Here is a 22,513-nt window from a genome sequence, read left to right as displayed (position 1 = left end):
TTAGGAATAGGTAAAAGTAAGGAGATAGTTTGAAAAAAATATTAGCTAGTTATTGATGTGTAACAAAAAAGTGTTGAAGAATTCTTGAATACAGGGGTTTGGGGCTTTCTGAGTTCTTATTGACTTGCATGAAAAGTTTACTAATGAATTTGACTAATTAACAACAGATGCAACTCTGTATCTGGAGTGGCTCGACTGTGCTTTGTCTCCTGTACTGCCCTCTGAATTGTCATGCAAACCCCAATATGTACCACTCATCTCTTGCACTTCTGGTGTACTTCCAGGGCTACTAAATCCCGGGTTACCCGTTCCATAACCTAGTTCTTGGCTTCAGCTCCCTCTCATCTCTCCCCAGCAGCAGTAGTTATACAGGGAACAGTAAGCTGATTTGCAAACACTGAGTTCAAGGTTATTTTTAACATTTCTTAAGGTGGAACCTTATCTCTTCTGTATTGACATGTAAGAGAATTCTTCAATTATGTTCTGGGCAAAGAAAGGTGCTGTGCACTGTATAAAGATTTTTCTTTTTCCTTCCTCTTTTCAGAACCAGGAACAGCTTCGAGAAGAGGATTCTGATTTTATTCTGAATGATGGTGACCTTACTGTGACATATGGTGATACAACAATAACTGCAAATGGTTCTTCTGGCCCCCATACAGCTACCACTAACCTTGACAGCAGGAGAACAAAAAGTAGTTCAGAGGAAGCACTGGAACGTGATTTGGGAGCAGCAGATCATGAAGTGACAAGCAGGGGTACCCGGCTAGTATTTCCTCTGGAATACAATGCATGATTACTGACTCAGTAAAAATAACTCTTGCTCTGTGAATGGATCAAGGAAGACTGCAGGCCACTGTGTCACTTGAGGTGGGGGTGTTTATTTAAACAAGTTAACACACAGAAGTGGTTTTGCTAGGGTCTGAAGATGTCACCTATTTTTTACTCAAGATGCTGACAGTGGGATTTTCTATATGTCTGAAAATAGACAAATGAGAAAACTGGTTATTCTCCTCTTTCCAACTGCATATCAAATCTAAGTATAACTAGCATGCTGCAATTGTCTTGTTCAGCTGCAGCAGCTCTCTCTCTGAAGAGAGGTACATGAAAATGTCATAGAACTGAGCTTGTCTTGGCTTAGCTTGAGAATGTGAAAGGACAACTATAAACTTGAAAATTATTAAGAGACAAAAAGGATTGTGTGTGTATCTGAATGTGAAGAGATCCATTGTTAACGTCTCTCTTGAGGTTGAGGAAACTCAAGTGAAATGGGACAGTAAACATTAGAGTTACAGATGTGTGAATGAAAGACTGGGGAATCTGTTACTGCAAAATGTACTTAATCTATTTCAGGGAAAAAAAGGGAAAATAAGATTTCTTCGCTGGCCAGCTGTTTAAATAGGAAGGCCATGAAAGCTACTTGTCCCTTTAGCTTTGGGCAACTTGACTATTACTCTTAGCCTAACTTCTAGTGCCTCAAAAGAAAAACATCCAGCTTCCTGTGGTCTAAGATGTACCTGAAGCCAACATGAGCCTGGAGCCAGGCTCTCTTGGGTAGCTGTCACAAAGTAAAACTTTCTTTCATATGAAGACAGTTGGAAACTTGGCCTGGGGAAAACAGCAGATAGGAGGAGGAGAGAAATAAAGAGAGAGAGAGAGGGGGGCAGTATTGAACTTGCATGGAACCAGGAGGTTTCATATTGCTCAGAAGACTTCATGGACTCTGCTTACAGTTCTTGTGTGTGATAAACAGCAAACATCTAATTAAACAGACAAACAAATAGTACTGTTTTTACCATTTGTGACTATCCTAAAAGAAAGCTGTTTACCCTTGTTCTCTCTCGCAGAGTAGATGTGAAACTTCAGTGGGGCATTGCACAACAGCATATAAGCTACAGAAGTGATGAACTGTAGTATCATCTTAAATGTGAAAAGGGAAGAATCTCTGACTAGTATTTAGCCCACTTACATGTAGGCTAGCTTTAACTTATTGCTAAATGCTTTTTAATTTCCAGATGAGGAGATAATCATTGTCTTTGCCAATAGCTGAAAATGTATGCTTTGAAGAGCCTTTCAGCTATTTAAAGCATGCGAAAATGTGATTTCATTCTCATGTCTCAAAAGATTTATTTTTTTAAAGAGTTTGTGGCCCACTAACGTGATGTAATATCAGTTTGTCCAAAAAGTGTGTTTTTCTTGCTGCCATTTCAGTTGTTCCTCTCATAAAACTGTGTGTGAGTAAATACCCACTCTGTTTTTCCTTAACTATTAAACTTATTGGGCTAACCTCAGTACTTGAACTTCCTGCTGCAGAGGAACTTTGCAGTTGTGTTGTCTAGTCTGCTTTCTTTCAAATGTGTCCTCTAATGAGTGATCTACCTCCCTGTCTGTCCCTGCAAGCCAAATTTATAAAGGGTATTGATCTGTAAAGACCATCTCACATTATTAAGAGATGAGGAAACCAGGGGTCTTTTTGTAGAAAAATTGTAAGACCAATATAGAATCACAGAATATTCCCAGTTGGGAGGGATCCACAAGGACCATCAAGTCCAACTCCTGGCCCTGCACAGCACCATCCCCAAGGGTCACACCTTGTGCCTGAGAGTGTTGTCCAAATGCTCTTGAGCTCTGTCAGGCTGCTGCTGTGACCACTGCCTTGGGGAGCTGTTCCAGTGCCCAACACCCTCTGGCAGAAGAACCTTTTTCTTATATCCTGCCTAAATCTTCCCTGACACAGCTTCAGGCCATTCCCTTGGCCCTGTCACTGGTCACCACAGAGAAAGATCAGTGCCTGCCCCTCCTCTTCCCTTCCTGAGGAAGTTGTAGGCTGCAGTGAGGGAGCTTTGCTCTGAAATGGTGCAGGGTAACAAACCCTGATGAAGATGGCTGAGAAGAACAACTCCTTTGCAGGCCCACATGTGTTTTGCCAAAAAACCCCTAATTCCCTTCATTTCCCTGGGAGCACAGGCAGTTTATCAGTTAAAGCTGAGGAGCCATGAGCAATCCTGTGACTGCCAGGAGCCCTGCTACACCCAGGGGCCCAGCACTGGAATTTCCAGGGTGCTTTCTGTGAGAGGTGTTCCAAGCGCTGCTGGCTCCAGGAGCAGCTCTGATCCTCGATCTCCAGTTATCAGAAAGGAGGAACACTATGACAAGAGTGTTTACACACTCTGCTGCATGTCTGCTATGCAATGTAAACTGGCTTTTCTGATAAGCCTGAACAAGGCTGAAGTATCACATACTTGGTTCTTGACCAAGCCTAGCCCTATTCCAAGGATGCATGTTTTCTGGCCTATGAAAAGACCAAAAAAAAATTATTTGCTTTGACAATGAAGGAATTGCCTTTGGGGAAAGGATTGCAGGAATTTTAACTGGAGGAGAGAAAAGAATTCTTTTTTTGGCTGACCTTCCAAAGAGCTGATCTGAAGCAAGTAAATAGCAAAGGTTAAAATGACGTCCATTATTTATGAAATGATGGCTACTATGTTTTACTCCTGGGGGGAGGGAAATCTCTCACAGTAGGAATTCTAGCAACCTTAACAGATATTGTGAGCTGCTCATGCTACTTAGGGGGCCAGATTCTGTGATTTTTGTCCTTATAATAAGATTGGCATGGTCCTTCATGGATAATATCAATTTAACTCCAATTGCAGTCTCTCTTTAGACAGTGTTGGTCAGAAGAATGTCTTTTAGTCTTATTCTGGACAATAAAACCCTAAGAACTAATATGCCTAATATGCCTTTCAAAGAAAGGTTCAGTGTTTCTTTTAACTCTGAAGCAGCTCCCTGGAATAACATGCTTGACCTCAGCCTTGGCAGACATGGTGTCTGCTTCTGCACAAGTGTGGGAATGGAATTTGGATACTCTCAAGCCTAAACTTCATATGCTTTTCTTTAACATTTGGGGGAGGACCTTTTTGGGGCAGAAACCAGAGAAATTACAGATGCATCAGCAGGGAGTATTCCTCTCCAAATTTACTGAACTCATGACCCACTGAAACTTTAGAAGAAAGGGAAGACAACCCATGACTAGGAGACACAGACCATCCAGGAGAAAAGCAGCCAGTAAATGCCCTGGACTGGCTATGAACAACCTTGGTCATAATCAGACTTGCAGAAAGTAGGGCAAAGCTGCTGAATAGGTTAAACACATCTACATCATGTAGATTAACAAATTCAAATATCCCTGTATTGGAAAATACTCTTTGTGAGAAGCAGCCCATGCAAACCTCATTTTCAATGCAGAAGCAGGGTCCCAGGGTTTAGGGGGGAGCTTAATATGGCACAGTGAGAAACCACAGATACTTCTTGGTCTGGAATTTTTGGGAGTGCCATTCTGAAAAATAACTTCCAGTAGAAATAAGCCTGCAAAGTGAAAGAGGAGGAAAGTGTGGAGGAAACAGTGAATTACAAAGCCAGGAAATGATTTAAACAGGCAGCTCTACTGTGGGAACAGCACTGTAAACAATTGCTATTCTTAATCTTGCAATCCTAAATGCTGAGAAGTTATGTTGGCTTCTGCATACCTTATCTAAAACAAGGCTGTGGGATAATGCAAAAGTTATAAAACCACCCCATTCTAACTGATCACAAAATGAAAGGCTTTTACAGGGTAGCACTGACTTGCTTCTACTCCAGAGTAAGGAAAGTAACTTTGAACAATTTTTTTTAAGTAACCTCACATCATTACTGATTCTAAACTGCCTATAGTAACGTTGAGAACAGTTTTTAGGGTAATATTAGTGTGGTAAATATGGAGGAGCCTTATGAAACATGCACACTTACAAACAGCATGCAAATGCTTCTCTAATATTGAATATTTGAATCTGTGTTACAGGCTCAAAATAACATTTCATATCTTCATCTGATACTTGCAATTTATATAAGTTTTTGTCATGGAAATTAAACAGTTGCAACAAAGCAATTGAATATTAGAATCAGTTCAGATTTTCAGGTAATAAAATTATCTATCTCATTTGGCTGCTTTATTCACTCTCCCTCTGGTACTTTCTTGATAATAATCTATTTTGCACTGCCCCACACGGACTTGCTGACATCCAAAATGCCAGTGAGTTTGAAGATTTATCTAGGGACTAAATGTTAAATGGGTGAGACAGCTCATTATAATTTATTCTGGAATAAAAGACTTTATTAGTTGCCTGCACTGTCTCTATCAGGGAGCTTGCTGGTGGAGGAAGGTATGTGCAGGAGGGAGAGCAGCCCTGGCTTATTGAACACCTGCTAATCTGCCAAGGGCAAAGCCAGTGCTCCCCTCAGGTTCTTGTGCAATAGTACACAGCCAGAAAGGATTTCTATTGGTGCATGCAAGGGAGCAGCAATCTTTGTCCTAGGAAAACTAAAAATATTTGGGTTAGTTCTAGCTTTTATTAACATAATAATTTTTAGTTTAAGTTTCTGAAGCCCCATTTCCTGCAGTTTTTTAACCTTTTGGAGCTTGAAAATGTCACATATAAGCACATTAGATAAAGATTTTTAAAAAGGAGAGAGGGAGGCAGAATAGTCAAACTTCACTTTGGTGCCTGAGTACAATTTCAAAGCTATGCTACACTGCTAACTTATGCAAATTTGATTAATTAAATGGCAATAATTTGAAATGCTGCAATTAAAGGTCGCTTTCCTGCTTCTAATTGAAAAAAAAAGCCTCCAGATTTGCATTCCCTCAGAGAAAGTGAATGCCCAACTTAAAAGGTTTTTGCTGCAATGTTAAAATACTTAACTTTAGGCTATGAGAAATGAATTGGATTTATTTTTTAACTAGTAAAATCTCTGAAGTTGTTATTACTGAGGCAGGGAGAAGTAGGTCACGCAGTTCCGTGTTGTAATATATTTATGACTTTTGTTTCCAGACTTTAGTTTAATCAGGGAGGTTATCCTCCACTGCCTGATTTTGAATTTCAGTCCCAAATTGCTTGGCTTGAATGTCTTGATGTTGACACAGATTAATACCAGAGAGCAGAACACCAGAAGGCATTCTTCTGGATCGCATCAGCCGATTAGTAATAGCGGTTGTGAAATAACAACTTCCAGCACGCGGGGTCACTTGAGGTAAGTTTGTCTGATTTGGGTTTGGGATATCAGAAGTAAAGAAAGGGAGGTAAAATCACACAACCCACAGCTGGTTCTGTGGAGCAAGGAGAATGTAAGCCATCTAAGGACATCCCAAATTTGCTTCCTTCCTTTAAGGGAGACAGGATGCCAAGCCTTGCCTTTGCACTTACAGGCTGGCTGCTACAGGTTGCCTGTTTATTAGTTTTGGTCTGTTCATAATGCTCAAAATCAGAAGCAGCATTTAGCCTGAATTTTCAGTTTGCCATTCTTGTCACTTATGATATAAACATATCAGTAAGGATTCAGGAGGCGTCTTAGGGTTACTTCAAACATAAAAATGCACCAAGTATCCAAAGCATATAATGCTATCCTGACTGTGGTAGATGGTCTGTCCAAAACTTTTGGTGCTTCTGTTCCCTTGAGGCACCTAAACCCTGCATGGTATGGTAGGTTCAAGCTGGGAGTGGTCCAACTGCTGTTAGGGAGGACTGTAATAAATCTTTAGTCCTATCCTTTCAAGAGATACACATGGTTTCTTGTGTGCAAGAAACTGAGTGCTACTGCACCAAATATCTTTAATAATGCTGCAGTAATTGCTGTAAGCAGAGGTTAGTAGAACTGGAATATAGTCCTGTATCCTCTGACAGATCCTCTTCATTGTGTTAACAGCTCCATGACAGCTGTCCCTTCAATATTTGCCCTTGAACAGTGAGGATGTAAGGAGAAGAGCAACTCTGCAGTACCAGGGCTTGGTTTCTTGGTCTTCAGCACACCAACAGTGTGCAGGTCTCCGAGGCCTAGTTTGGGAGCTCAGTATCCTAAAGAGGTTAAATGGCAAGGAACTATCATTTAAATGTAACAGTGGGTGGGGAGGAGAGAGAAAGCAGAATGTAGTGAAAGCTCTCCATGTTGTGGGAATAGTAGCAGTGGAGGATGGGGAATAAACACCTGCTGGGCTTTCTGCCAGTGGCTGGCTTGTGTACAAGCTTGGCTAAACTTTCATTCATGTGGACAAGTTACTGCAGTAAATTCAGCTCTGAGTCTCTTGATTGAGGCTTCATCCAAGCCTTCTGTTCTCAAGAGAGGAAATGTCAGTGCTGCTTGGAACTCCTGCTCTGCCAACAACCTTCAGGTCAGGTATGAAGATGGTGTTACTGCTGTAGATCAGCATCACCTTTCCATTTCTTATTACTTCCTTATTTTAAATAGACCTTGGAGTCACTGGGAAGTAGCAGGTAGCTTTTGTGGAGTTCATTGTTTCACACTGAGTCACACCACTGGCTGCACTAATCATAGCTGTCATTTGTAGTCATTAGAAATATGTCTTCTTATTTGGCTGATAGTAATACAAAACTTACTGTGTCTTGACACATTTGTGATACACACGAACTTTGTATTTTATCTTGGAAGTGAAAAAGGCTGGTACTGTCAGGTCTTTCCTCAAGGCAAAGCCAGCAACTCAGCTCTCTTCTCACAGCACGGATTTGATTTAGAGTTCCCTTCCTTAAAATCTAATTAATCGTTTCCACTTTGGAGCTTCTCCACCCTAGGAAGGGTTGCAAGGTGCAACAAAAAGTAAACATTATGTAGAGAAATAAAATACAGATTTACATCAACCTGGATGGGATAGAGAGGTGTTATAACTTCTAAATCTGTTGTTATAAAGAGTGAATGATGATGCAGACAAAGGAAGTCTTGATGATATACTTAATTTTATGAGATATTTGGAAAGTCCTTTCTCAGAAAGCCTTGGCTCATGCTCTCTTAGTCACTGTAGGAAGATGAATCTATGAGGATTAATAATTGACCATTAATTCTCTGTTCTGTTTTTTATCTTTTCACCACTTTTCACAATGCAGAGAAGTAACTAGCACTGTCATCTAGAGATTTGTAGGGCTGGATCTGGAGAAGGGAATCACAGGAAATTGAAGAATGTGGGGGATATGCAGTTCATTTTGGAACTCAAGGTTGATTGTAAAATGGGGTGTTGCATTTAGTGAAAAGCATTTCCAGTGTGTGTGCCTACAAGTGCAACAGCCTATAAAATAGCTGCTTGTCTGTCAGAAAGAGCTTGGAATGACCCTGGTCAGTGCTCAGAAGACAGCAGGAGTGATTACAAAGGCAATGCTGAGAGCTGAAGCCAAACTCACAACCCATCTGTTGCACTGTAAATGCAGAGCAGGAGCTGCTGGCCCGTGCTGTCCCCAGCAGCCATGTGTGGGTGGCCCTGCCAGTCCTCTGAGGATGTGACGTACCAGAGGAGAGGAGAGCCTGCTTTGTCCTGCATTATCCCATCAAATACAGACAGGAATTTTTCAGTATGTTAACACCAGCTGAATATTTGAACTGGATCAAGCAAAGGAGGAGTGGAAATAATGAAAAGAGTTGGTGATAAGAATTTAACTCTGCTTGAAGAGCTACAGATGTTCTGCAAACTGACTTTCCTTCCCCAGCCATTCTGTATTTTCATAAACATACTTAATAAAGGATATTTGTCAATCTAACATTGCTTCTGTTCCAAGACCAGGGCACCTCTGCCACAACTGAGTTCAATAATCTCAAGGAAACTGAATTTCGTTAATTCAGGTATCTATTATTTTTCCTAAACAAGAGTGAGTTCACAAAGTAAAAACTATTCCTGCTAAACTGATCCACAGTCCAAGACAAAGTGATTTCTGAGAAGCAATTAAAGTAAAATAAGCCAGGTGTGTTTTGCAGTTAGGAGCTGTTTTCCTTTTAAGAATAAAAAGTGACAGCTTACATTCAGTTTTTGTGTAGGGTAACACTTGAAAATGTGACTGTTTCTATATACACTATGTGTCCCGAGACATTTGATCAATGAAATAAAATTATCAAATCCATCCCTATTAAAAATCTTCAACAAAACCACAACTGCTCTCTTGCTATGGGACAAGAAATCAAATTTAAATATTAAATGATTACATACAATCTGAAAAGGGAATTATAACCTGAGGTAAATGTACAGGTATCTTGAAAGCGCCTTTTGTTCGAGCAAGGATGAGTAATTAAACAAATGCCACAACTGTAGAGAGGAACTTGGTTCATGGCATGAAATTTTCTATAACAATTGCAGTACTGAAATGCACCTGTCTTTTGCTAGAACTGCCAGCCTCATCTGCTCAGCAGTGCTTTTAGTTTTTACACTACAATGAGGTTCTCCATGGTTTGCTATGCCCCATTTCTCTCTCTACACTGGTTATCCTGTGCAGAAAATTCTTTCTGTGCTATTCAAGCAGTGAGTTTGTCTTGTGTGGTAGGTTTTGAAAGAGCAAACAGAAGTTGCACTCAGTAGGGAGCAGAGCTTTGCTGGTGCCCTCCATGGTGTGGGAGGCAGTGAGCTCCCAGACCAGATGCTGTGGGGTTGGATGGGGCTGTGGAGCTCCAGCCACCTGCTGCCACCCAGCTCCCTGGTACTCAGCCCTTGACAGACCAAGAGCCAGCTGGGTTAGCTGAAGGGTGGGGTTTGAACTGTGTGCATCCATGGTCACTGATGTGGTTTAACCCCTGCCACCAGCTGAGGCCCCACAGGCACCTGCTCACTCACCACCAGTGCGGTGGGGGAGGGAATCACAAGGACAAAAGGGAGAAAACTCGTGGGTGAGATAAGGACAGTTTAATAGGGAAAGCAGAAGCTGTGCACACAAGCAAAGCAGAACAAGTAATTAATTCACTATTTCCCACAGGCAGGCAGTGTTCAGCCATCTTCAGGAGAGCGGGGCCCATCTCACACAACAGTAACTTGGGAAGACAAACAGCATCACCCCAAACACCTCCTGCTTCCTTCCTCTGCCCCCAGCTTTACATGCCAAGCATGAGGCTGCATCATCTGGGACACCTCTGTGGCCAGCTGGGGTCAGCTGTCCTGGCTGTGTCACCTCCCCACTCCTTGTTCACCCCCAGTCTCCTCACTGGTGGGTGAGGAGCAGAAAAGGCCGGGACTCTGTGCAAGCTCTGCTCAGCAATAAGGAAAATGTGCCTGTGTTACTGACACTGTCTGCAGCACAAACCCAAAACACAGTCCCACACTAGCTGCTCTGAAAAAACGGAACTTCCCCAGCCAAAACCAGCTCAGCTGGGCTTTTCAGGAATTTGGGGTTAGACCCCAGAGAGGCAGCGGTGTCGAGCAGCTTCAGGCAGTGAAAGAGAGGGGACCCAAGGTGCATAGTGCACTTTCATCTAATGGATCAGGGGAGGAAGTCTCTTCAAGAACAAGAAACACACATGTTGGTAGAATCCTACTGGAAAAATAAACAGGGCAAGATGTGATTTACCCTGGGCATTGGTATTTAGAAAGGTAGGAGAAGGGAATGCCAGCAAATTTCCACAGATTTTCCTTTACTAGGAAGGAATTAACTGTTACAACACTGTGGTCAAATGTAAACAGAACCACACTCAGGTTACTATAAGCTATCCATAGCTGCATGCTTCAGTACAGATGCTATATCTGTGCGGGGCAGGTCAGCAGTAATTTAAAAATAAATCCAAAAAGCTTCTAAAAAGGAAGGTGGTCCATACTGGGCCTTTAGCCAACAAAAATCTGCAAAGATGGATGTGCAATTTATCTTGTAGAATTTCACACTTTATTTGGAGAGTAACACTATACTTGTATGAAAGCACTTGGTTACAAAAATCAACCTGATTTTACCTTTTAGCAGTTATTGCAGAACTTGACTCTCAAGTCAGGATGTAAAGGATTTCAAAGGATGCAAACTTCACTCTGTATTAATTGTCCTTATGATATTACAGGTATTCAAATTACTGCTTACAGTTAGATACGTCTAATACTCCACTTGGTTTAGATTAAGGAGCAACTATCATCTTCCCTGGGTGCTTTTTACCTTCACTACTTTAAAACCCCTCAATATTGGAATGAACTTCTCCTGGGTAGAGCAGTGATGAAGCCCAGCAGGCATTCAGAAATAAGTCCCAGGAATTATTCTGTAGGGCCCTAGACTACTTGTGCATTCCCCAGATCAAAGCATCGTTAGAAGATGAAAAATTTTACTAATTAAATGTCTAGCTCAAAATTATTCTAGTTATTCTGTGACAGATCACAAGAGACTTCTCTCCTACTTATCCCTGGACCTTTTCTTTCATGCACTAGTAAAGAATTTTAAAGTAATGTTTATTAAAGGCACAGCCTAACTCTTCTGAAGGACGGGAGTTTTGCTGTGAGGGCTGGGGCATCACTCACCTGCTCAGCAGAGGAGTTTTACTCTCTGCATGCTGAGGAGTGCTCCAAGGTCAGCTCTCAGGAGCTCAGAGTCTCAGCACTGGAATCCCTCCTGTCAGGAATCTGTGAAGCTGAAAGGTCAGGCATGACCAGACACACTTTGACAGCTCCAAGCAACCTGAAACTCAGTTTAGAAATAAGCCAAGTTTCTGCAGTCCTAAAATTGCTGACTAGCTGCTTCCTTCAGGGGTAGCATTGCCAATTTACAAGCAACGTGTTAACCTCTGGTAGAGAGCTAAAAGCAGCAGGAGGGCCACTTTCCAGGGCAGAGCTATCAAAGCAGCTACACATAGCCTATATTGGTTGTCAAGATTTTAACTCCCTTCCTAGCAAGGAACAAAATTTTAGAAATATCAGCTAGTTATTATTATTATTATCATCCAATCTAAATGCAACTGCTTTGATTATAAGTTATTGAAATAGTCAACTAGCAAATATTTTAATAAGAACTTACAGTGAAGAGCATATGGTTTCCAATGTACAATTTAAGGATGCAAAATGAAATTCATGCTACAGCAACTCCTCATTTGCTGCAGCAGCTTGAGGCTGGGTCCTGGTTTGTAGCAGTTTTCACATTTTAGACATTAAAAATATTGTGAACAGGCAAAACTGATTTTCAGGTAAGCAACAGCACCTCTTTCCATGCAAGAAATTGATGTCATACAAATGATTTAAATATTTATCTGGTTGTCTGATTTGGGGGCATGAAGGCAGAACTGGAACTTCAGTATGGAAGCTGATCAATATGCAAGGACAAACAAACCAAAGTGCTTTATTGAAACAAAACCTGTAAAATGGAGACCTGAACTGGAAATGAATAAACTTGAAAGTTGAGTGTTTGTGACAAGAGCAAGTTAGCACAGAGCAATGGTAGCAGGCTGTTTTCTGCATCCAGTAAGAGAAGTACCAGGCCTAAACTGAATCAAGAGTGATTCAAACAGATGATTGAGAGCAGTTTTTAGCAGTGGACATACAGACATAATGGTTTCAATTAATGCTAGATGAAATCTTTGTCCTTAATGATTTTAAAACCAGCTTGAAACAGGTGACAAATTTTCTAGCCTCTCATCTCTAAATCCATTTGAGAAAGAGTTAAGTATCACTCAATGTTCTTAAACCAGTTTTATAAAAAGGGGAAAAAATAAGAGAGGGGGGTGAACACTCACACCAATTCAGTCAAGTCACCCCTGCTCAAGCAGGATGAAATGACTATGAAAAGCCAAGGAAAGGTTTTCAAATCTTCCATCAGAGAGGCCTCTGCTGTACTTGGATTGATCTCCCACAGCCCTTTCCCATTATTTTAACAAGTGCTGCACTTCACATCACAGCCAGAGCCCACCTGAAACTAGTTTCATGCCTGTGCATAAATAAACAAGGGACTAATCATTTTACAGCTGCATGGCAAAGCATTAAAGGCTGCTCAGTCACAGCCAGGGCAGTGCTAGGGCTGGGTGGTCCCACATCCTGCACTTGCTGGCACAGCTGGGATTTCTACCCATGGCAAATAAGCAACCACGCAGCCTTTGCTTACACAAACACACCCCACCTTTCCTTTCCCTTCAGGTCCTCTCCTCTCAAGGAAAAAAGGGGCAAAAGCTACTGGGTTAATGGTGTGGGCTTTGTGCTCCTCTTGATTTATTGTACAACTCCAATATATTTTATTCAAATACTGGCAGAGGCACAATTGCCAGATTTCCTCATAGGAAATGTTATGAGACACTAACCTATTGCAGAGTACTCCAGAACAAACTGGAGTCTGGAGTTAACATTGCTATGAAAGTCAGCATTCCCTCCTTTTCACAGAGCACAAACAAAATGTACAAAGCATCTTTTAACTAGGGCTCCGGTCTTTCTGTACATTAGAGCTGATTTTTCAGAAGACTTCAGCAGTCTGTATAGCATTTCCTATGGGTCACAGGGCTTCTGGACCATCAGCTTCATATCTAGTTATAACATGGTAATCTACCGTATCAGTTCCTTTCTATTTCTGAATTACAGGAATTGTCTTTTAAAATGAGTTGTCTCTTCCATCCCTTCCTGCTGTGCTGTTCTTATGGTTAAAAAAACCCCACCTTCTTCCAACTTCCAGGCTGAAATGATTCAGTGCTGATGTGTAAAAATCTGTTCTTATGCCAGTATTGTTCAGAGCTTGATTACCTCTCTTCCACAGTGCTGTTCATGCTGCTGTGCACTGCTGTCCTCTTTCAACCTTGACTTTGAGACTAAATAAATCACACAGCTTGGTCCTCTCCAAAAAGTTATTTCACCTGATATTTCTCTGTACCTATTAAAAATATCACTTCACACCCTTGGGGCTTGAGTGCCTGTGACAAAGAACATGTTGATGCCACCATACATTTGCCCTTTTCACCACTAGCTCACTCTGGGGTTCAGAGTCACCCCTTGAGCCCTGGTCAGGCACACCTGAACCCTGACTGCTGCTACAGCAGTTCTGCAAAGCCAGATCCAGCATACCAAAGGTGGCACTCAGCTTCTGCTTGATTTGGACTTGGCCTCTTCAGAAAATCTAACTTACTTGTCTAACACCTCACAGACTCTGTGGCACCAGGGACTGAGTCCAGCTCCTCTGAGAGCTTTTACATACCTCAGCCTTGAGATACTGCCTCCATCCTTTTCAGCTCCTTCAGTCTCCCAGCAGATTCCTGAACACTTCCTAACCTCTGGCACAGACCAGGTGCCCGGTGCTCGCGGTGCCAGTCGTGCTGCACGATCCATTCCTGCCCCAGCTGTGCCCAACCCTGAGTGCTGATCAAGTGCTGCACGGGAGGAAAAACAAACACTTGTGATCCATGGCTGAGAAGGAGCAAGAAAGGAGAGAGAGGCAGCAGACACTGAGCCTGGCTCCTTGAGAGCTTGACTGTGCAGCACAGACATTGAACGCCTCTGTAAGAGCGTGCATAGACAAGAGGTTTCCTGGCATTTTTAAAAAAGCTTATACTGAGAACAATAGATGTCAGTGATATGCACATGAGTCACTGCCAGAACTGGGACTTTTAAATCCAGTCTGCAAACATCTGTCACTTGAACCAAGGACACGGACAAGGGCCTCCCCCAGACTCCTCTGTTTGGTGGCTGGTGGTAATGCCCATTGCAGAAGGGACTGCAAGGGCACTCCCAAATGGAGCTCAGGCAAAGGCAGCTGGGTGAGACAGCTCTCACATCATCCCTTTTACTCACAGACTGAGCCAAACAGTAGCAGAAGGTGGGAAAAGACTTCATTTTTACAAATTTGATCTTTAAAACTTCAGTTTTGCAGGAGAGCACTTCTTCCCATTCATCCCACCCCAATGCTGCTAGGAGAGCAGGGGGGCAGGTAATAAATTCCTTATACAGAGGGAAAGAGGGGAGTCTGGTTTGCAGGAGAAATGTGTTTATGTGGGCTGGGAAAGGTATGGGGAGGGCAAGGCACCAGTGCCCTGTGGACCAGCTCTCCACCCCGGGGCTGCTCCACGCCAGCTGTCTGCACAGCCATTTGAGCTGAAGCATGGCAAGAGCTGCTGTTGAAGAGTTACCAGTTCCCCCCTGCAATTTGGACTCAGACTCACTCTGCTCTCCATCTTCCCCCTCTTCCTGCCCTGAGCTGTCTTCCTCTATCTCCTCCAAATAATACACTTGGGGCAATTCCCAGTTCTTGGTCCCTACTTCTCCTACCTTGCTCCCTACATGTTCCTTCCTTTCCTCACACACTCCTAGCCAACCTTTCCAATTAAAGCAGTCACAACTTCCTGCCTCCCCTCATCAAATCCCAGTCCTTCATTCATCTCACACCCAAGTCCTTGGCCCAACAAATCCCACTATCCTCAAACAAAAGTGAATTCTTTTCCCCATTCCCTCATGTTAACCCCATCTGTCATCAATGTCTCCTCCCTCTCACCTATAGAATTTCCCATTATTAAGCACTGGAAAGCTGAACACTGGATTTGGGGGTCTTTGGGCGTTTTTGGGGGTTTTCCTTAGGAACAACAACAACAGGGAAAGAGGGGATAGGGAAGAAGGCATCAGTGGGAACCAGGAATGGCAGAATCCTCCCTGCTAAGCCCAGTGATGCAGCCCCTGCCATGATTACATGGTTTTGATTCCCTCTGTACCACACTGAGTTTTCTATGGGAAAGAAAGAGGTTTGCATATGCTCACTGGAGATAAGACCAATGCAGATTTTATTTGGTATAAAATAAAGATACACACACATACCAAAACCACTTTTACTGAGCACGTGCTATCCATTTTATACAAACATTAATACATTTGGCCAAATCAGAATAGAAAGCAGAGGTAAAAATAAAAACACAGGGGACATCCTCTACAAAGAGGTCATTTCCCCTACCCAAACTGGAGTTCCTGTCCCAAAACACTGAAGTGACAAATGATTTCAAAGAAATATCTTTGAGAATATTTGAACACAGGCAAAAGACCACCACACCCTAAATTAAAAAGAATATGCAACTGCTTTGACTGAAATGCCAAAAGACTTAAACCTTATGCCCATGACAAAAAGCTTCAGTCTATATACAGTTGAAGTTTGGCAAAGTTAGACCTTCAGGGCAACAAGTCTGGAAGTTCCAGAGAAGGGCTGGCTTCCCACTTAACAGAACAAGAAATGGCACTGCAGGTGCCCCAGGTTAGCAGCAGAGCTGAACATCTCAGTGCTGGAAGCAAGAATTTCACAGTACTCAATACCCAGACTGCAAGTGCTGTAACATTCATCAGCTTGCAGCCTGTTGTTCAGAGCTGAGGCTGCCAGATCTATGCCTCACCAACAAACAAAGGCCCCTCAATCACTGAAATCCATCACCTCAATGTGTTTGCATCCAGCTTTCATCTCTTTGACACACAGCCAAGGGGACAGTGTGGACCTGGCCCCTCATTCCTCATTCACACACACACACACACACACACACACACACACACACACACTGCCAGAGGGGTGTTGAAAACTGCTAGTGCAAGGCCTGACAAAACGTATTTCTCCCATGTCATCCTCCATGGTGGTAGGTGTCACCTTAGGTGTCACGTTAGGAAAGACAAAACATCTCAGGTAGTCCCAGTGCTGCAGGAATTGCATGGTGGCTCTCAAAAATGACAGGCACCATCAGAGAGTCTCAGTGACAGCTCTCTGTGCTGAAGAAAGGAACAGAACATGCTGTTGGGCTTGCTGGCTCTCGGGGTTTAATTCAGTGCTTTAACTGCGTTACCATAACAAACCCAAAACTCTGCAGCATTGTTATCACCGAGCTTTACTGAAAGTGGTGGATACTGAGAACTTAATGCAGAAACTCAGGGCTTTTCTTGATGCCCAGACTGATGGGGGAGGAGGGGGCTAAAATGACTCATGCAATACTGAAGTTGTTAAATAAGTAACTCCACTTTTGTTAGATACTGCAACTGAGACCAAACTATTTCTACTGTACCTGCAGTATGCAATTACATACTGTGGCTATCTACAAGGACTCCATATCCTAAGGAGTAGAAATAAGGCAGGGCCCAAGTATTTCCTGGCCCTGGACTTTCATCATTTCCCACAAGCAATTATGGCATGGAAGTATCCCAGCCTTTTATGAATAACTACAGTACTCAAGTTTCTATCTCCCTTAACTTGGATGTGTGACAACCAGAAGTTAAGTAAAAACAGACAACAGAGTTGTCTTGTGAGCATTTGTCAGTTCTGTACCCATTTCCCACTATGACTTTTTAATGAGTTAGTTGTTAATTCACTGTATGTGATGTAGCACAAGTAGGTAATTTTCACTAATCTCAGTCTGAAATACTAATACTTTATAGCTGAGTCCTGCACTGTGATTCTAAGCCTTCCAAGTTCAAGTTGGATATAAAAATGTGTTTACTGTTCTCTTGCTTATCATGCCATGTTCTGCTCCAAATGAGCAGTACAATTTTCTACATCATCCAGTAGAACTGTGACTTCACCTCAAACTGCCCAAGTCAAAAATGTCCAGCTGCTCTCAAAATGCAGTCTAACTATGGGTGTCCTGCTTTCAGCAAGTTCTGGCTGGTTCCAAAGATCTCTGCCACTGAAACTCCATGCTGGTTGTCCTAATCAGGCCTGTTTCTGCCTTTTCAGATAAAAACCAACACTGACATTTGACAGTACATTTGCTTTGTCTTCAAGGCCTGAGTTTCAAGACCAAGTACATGCTGTAAGCACCCTGAATGATGCTGTCCAATGCCACCAAAACACCATGAAGAGAAAAATGGGATGCATTTGTTGGTGAGCCTTAGCTGTCCTCCTTGGGCAGAGGGATTTTAGAAAACCTTCCAGTGACTGAAGCACACATGTCACACAACCAGGCACCAAGCAACTGTCATCCACACACTGCTCTAAGATGTCTCTCTGGCCTGCTTGCTCCTTTCTCAGCTTTAGATATTCCCTATGGATTTTTTAGATGAATTTTCTGATGAATTCAGGTGCACAGAATACAAACCAAAAATTGCACTTGCTATATTTTGTACGCTTTGCCCAATGGAGCCTTTTTCACACTATACAAAAATTTAAAAATTAAAATAATCACTCACAGAGAGCAACCAGGCTAATGAACAGCTTGTGCTGACAGAAATAATTATTGATACAGAAAATGCATCCATCACAGAATATCCTGAGTTGGAAGAGACCCACAAGGATCAGAAAGTTCCATTCCAGGCCCTGCAAAGGACAACCCCAATAGTCACATAATGTGCCTGGAGCATAGTCCAAAAATTTACTGCGCTCTGTCAGGGTTGGTGCTGTCACCACTTCCCTGGGAAGCTGTTCCAGTGCCCAAACACCCCCTGGGTAAAGAACATTTTCCTAATACCCAACCTAAACCTCCCCTGACACAATGTCAGGCCATTCCCTGCATCCTGTCACTGGTCACCAGAGAGAAGAGATCAGTGCCTGTCCCTCCACTGTCCCTCATGAGGAAGCTGTAACTGCAGTGAGGTCTCCTCTCAGTCTCCTCCAGGCTGAACAGACCCAGTGACCTCAGATGTTCCTCACACGGCTTCCCCTCAAGGCCCTTCACCACCTCTGCAGCTCAAACATGGAAACAGTTTCAGAAAATACCAAATAATTTCCAGGAAGTGAATTTCCTCCCAGCTGTAAGAATCAAGCTGAGCTAGATGATAACACTTCTTCGCTCATCATGACGAACCATTTTAAGTGAAATTAAGTGTGAATTTTGAAAGACTTACAAAAGATATCTACCACCTAAAAGAGCATGATGAGATTCTCTGCCAAGGTGAGGAGAATGCTTAACTGTTGCATCACACAATTCTGTGACTGCAACTTGCTAAGAACAAGTCAGCAGGATATATTGGATTTTAATCTCCCATCCAATTTAAGAAAATAAGTACCATATCATCTTTTGGTATGCACAAAAGTCTTACTTTCCAAACCAGTACAAGCCAGGCTGGGTATAGTCTCAGAAAAGCCTTCCAAAATAGGCTACCTGACACAGGTTATCAAGGCATTGTACAGGTACTAGCTATACAAATACCATCATTAAATGCCACTGGAACACTCAGAGACAAATTCTGGTGTCACAGGCACAGTGAGAGAATGCAGAAACATCCCTTAGATAATACAGAAGTTTTTCCAGCACAAAACATGACCCTGTAATTCTTACTTCAAGCAGAAGCCCAAGGTTGCAAAACTGAATGAAGTACGCTACAGAGAAATGGATATATTTGTTCAAAAATATTATTTTGACTACATTTTCCTGTCAGATAATGAAAGAAACCCGCTTCTTATGCCAACATACTCTCAGATGGGAAGATCAAGGGGAAAAAGAGCCAAAATAAATGAAGGTTCATCCTAACTTAGTGACATGCTGTACAGCATAACACTCAGAGCACAAAAATGTACAGTGCAATTCAAACACCTCCTCCATGATAACATAACATCTTTGAACTGCCTTTATTTTCAGCACTTTATCTAAACACTGCTTTCTTCCTGATCCTGGATTATCCTCAATTTGAAACTCATATTCTGGGTTTGTAGTTGAGGACTGCATGTAAACATCCCTATAATCCTGTACACTCTCATGGAGCCATTTAAAGACTACCAGACTGTAACAGATTCAAAAGCAGTCTCTATGAAATTATGAAACTGCATCCCTAAATTACAACTGAACCTTCTATCCCCACATCAAGAAATTATTAAATAAAATTACTTGCAGATACACACACACCCTTTTCTCACAGAAGTTGTAGGATATCTGCAGGAACATGTCATTTTAAAATCCAAAATAAAACTTCAGGGTTTTTTTGTTTGTTTGTTTGCTTTTTTAATGTATGATTTTATTTGGGAACTTCATGATTAATTGGTCTTAGCCTCTTAGGAAACACTTGTTTTTGTCCAGGAGTTGCCAGCTGAGAGGATGTTATTGTTTGGAAGGATGTGATCAGGAGGACCCTGTGCACGGCACAATGTGTCAGCGCAGAAGCAAGGGAAGAAAAGTGATTCTCTCATCTGAGAGAGAAAACAAAACGGAAATATTTGTCAAGCATTTGCCTTCCAGTTTCATTCACCCCTACACGTGTTCCAAAGAAACATGTCAGTCACCTGTGTCTCACATGAGCATCACCAAACTATATCAATGTATGTATATTTTAAAAAATCCTACATCCAAAACAGTTACAGATTTCTTTAGAAAAGCAAAGATTTCTGCCACAGACATCCTCAAAACACATAAGCAGGCAAATGCTTACCCTCCCTGCACTGCTTACCCTGCTGCTCAGAACGAGGGACAGAGCTGGCCAAGGTTCCCCTCCGCTACAGCACCAGCACTGAGCAGGGGCAGAGCCCATCCCTGCAGAGCAGGTTTGGGGCAGGAGAGCTGAGTCCTGCCCTGCAGCAGGCACCCTCCTCCTGCTGTCCAGGCCCCCCTGACCCCTGCAGCGACTTCACAGAAGCCTCTTGTTTCAGTAGCAGCAGGACAGAGGTCAGTGTGATCCAGAAGGGCAATGCTCCCACAGGAGCACCTTCCAGGCCCTCTAGTTCCTTGCTGAGAGCCTTCACCTGGGGGATTTTTAAATTTTCATGCAGTTTGTTTGTAGCATACCTGTTCTTTGTACACGATCACAATTTCAAGCTAAAAGGCTCCAAGAGTGATGCCGCACTCGGAGGACACCCCTCACCAAACCCTGCTCGTAAATGTAACATCCCCCGCCCTCTCCAGAAGGGAAACAGCCACAATGAGGCCACGGCGGCACGGGGGGCCCGCACCCTGCAGCGCTGCCCGTACCCGAGGCGAGGCAGGTGTCCCTCAGCCGGGGCTGCCCTCAGGGAGCTCCCCGCCTACCATGCCAGCGGCGACCCCCGCGCTCAGCTCTGCCCGACGGCGCCCGTCAGTCCGTCCGTCCGTCCGTCCGCCCTCGGGCCCGTCCGGGGCGTGCCGCTCGGGCGCTACCGGGCATCGCCGGCGCTGAGGGGGTACGCGAGGATGCTCATGGCCTCCCCGCACGCCGCCTCCACCTGCCGCACCTGCTGGCGGCTGAGGCGCTCCCGCCAGGCGTGCACGGCCTCCCGCGCGTCGCGGGCGGAGATGAGGAAGGGCCGGTCGGAGGAGTAGGCGGCGCCGCGGGTCATGTTGACCACGAAGTCCTCCAGGGCCGGCGGCACGGACAGCCCGGCGAAGCGCAGCAGGCGGCGCAGCTCGGCGCGGGGCTCCCGCACCAGGTCCTCGTAGCGGAGCTGCGTGTAGCGGCGGCGGAGCCAGTCCGGGGCGCGCCGGGCCAGCAGGAGATCGCGGAGCCACGACTGGCAGATCACCTCCAGCGCGCCGCCGAGGAAGAACTCGGCGCGGTGCTGCGGCTGCGGCGGCCGCCCTCCGCCCAGCAGCCCGGGCGGCAGCAGGAGATGCTGCTGCTGGTGGCGGGCCGGGCCCCGCGGCTCGGCGCGGTGGCGGCTGCGCAGCACCTGGACGCTCTCCCGCAGCAGCGCCTGCCGCGCCTTCAGGCGGGAGTTGTGGACGGCGCGGGGGTCGCGGAAGAGCTGCACCACCCGCAGGTTGAGGCCGGGCTCCCGCAGCAGCGGCAGCAGCGCGCCCAGCTCCAGCAGCCGCACGTCCTTGATGACCACCACCGGGTACTTGCGGCACTCGGCCTCCAGCTCCCGCAGCGCCCGCGGCGGACACGTCTCCTCGCAGGTGGCGCCGTCGACGAGGCCGATCTCCCCGCGGGGCCGCGGGGCGGCGGGGCAGAGCGGCGGCGAGCAGATCACCTTGTTGGTCCGCCAGCCGAAGATGCTGGCCGTAGTGAGGTTGTCGGCGGCGGGCGGGGCGGGGGCCAGCGGGTCGCGGGGGCCGGACGGGGCGGTGTAGAGGCGCAGGACGGAGAAGTCGCATCGGAAGAGGGCGCGCAGCATGTCGCGGAGGGCTCCCTGCAGGCTCAGCGCGTCCCCCGGGTAGAGCGCCTGCCAAAGGTGCCACATGGGCTCGTACAGGTAGAAGACGTCGGGGTGCTGGTTGAAGAGCTCCCCGAGGAAAGAGGAGCCCGTTCGCCAGGTAGCGTGCAGGTAGATGTGCCGCTTCCCCGCCGTCCCCGCGCTGCCGTTACCCGCCGCCCCGGCCGTGCCCGCCTCATCCTCCTCCTCTTCCTCGTCCAGCGGCGGCCGCTGCTCCCAGCCCCACTCACTCAGCGCCTCCTCCAGGCTCGGGCAGCGCCGCAGCAGCGGCTCCTCGTCCGTTCGCCCGCGCCTGGCCCCGTAGTCCAGCGCGTAGGGCACCAACAGGAGCAGCAGCAGCGTGTACAGCACCAGCACCGCGGCGAAACGGCGATGTTCGCCTCGCCACCGTCGCCGGCCCTTCATCGCTGGGGCCGGCTCGGACCCCGGCTCCGCCGACCCTCTGTGTGCCGGAGGGCGGCTCTTTGCGGAGAAGCAAAGTTAGCGACGGCGGCGGGGATGTGGGCGGCGGGCGGTGCTCCCCGCCGGGGATCACGCCCACGGGCACTCCGGGCCGCTGGCCGCGCTCTCCGCCGCCTCCTCCCTCGCGTCCTGCTCCTCCTCGCAGCGCGACGCGGAAGCGCCCGCACCTGCCCCCGCTGCGCCTGAGGAGCCACTGCCGCCGCCGCTGCTGCTCCCGGGGCCGCTGCGCCCGGCTCCGGGCCGCCCCTCGCCCGGCCTCCCTCCCTCCTTCCCTCCCTCCCCCGGGCAGGGCCGGAGGGGCGGGCTCGGCACGG

At 45.5% G+C, this 22,513-nt stretch overlaps 2 protein-coding genes across 3 annotated transcripts in view; one reads left to right on the top strand and one right to left on the bottom strand.

Annotated features, from left to right (window-relative positions):
- Positions 1-2,297, top strand: part of SLC9A7 (solute carrier family 9 member A7) — a 69,047-nt gene extending 66,750 nt beyond the window's left edge. For both annotated transcript variants that reach the window (XM_058019012.1, XM_058019011.1), the window contains one exon: positions 545-2,297. In XM_058019012.1, coding sequence (XP_057874995.1) covers positions 545-793 — 249 coding nt within the window. In that variant the 3' untranslated portion in view covers positions 794-2,297. The remainder of the gene's footprint in view (positions 1-544) is intronic.
- Positions 2,298-7,910: 5,613 nt separating this feature from the next.
- CHST7 (carbohydrate sulfotransferase 7) lies at positions 7,911-22,236 on the bottom strand. Its single transcript, XM_058019010.1, has one exon. The coding sequence runs from the start codon at positions 22,140-22,142 to the stop codon at positions 20,739-20,741; it is 1,404 nt and encodes a 467-aa protein (XP_057874993.1). The 5' UTR covers positions 22,143-22,236; the 3' UTR covers positions 7,911-20,738.
- Between the last annotated feature and the right edge of the window lie 277 nt (positions 22,237-22,513).

The sequence above is a fragment of the Melospiza georgiana genome, chromosome 2 (assembly GCF_028018845.1).
Source record: "Melospiza georgiana isolate bMelGeo1 chromosome 2, bMelGeo1.pri, whole genome shotgun sequence".
Taxonomy (NCBI): Eukaryota; Metazoa; Chordata; class Aves; order Passeriformes; family Passerellidae; genus Melospiza; species Melospiza georgiana.
The sequence above is the reverse complement of the archived record's forward strand: the minus strand, read 5'-3'. Positions and strand labels throughout refer to the sequence as shown.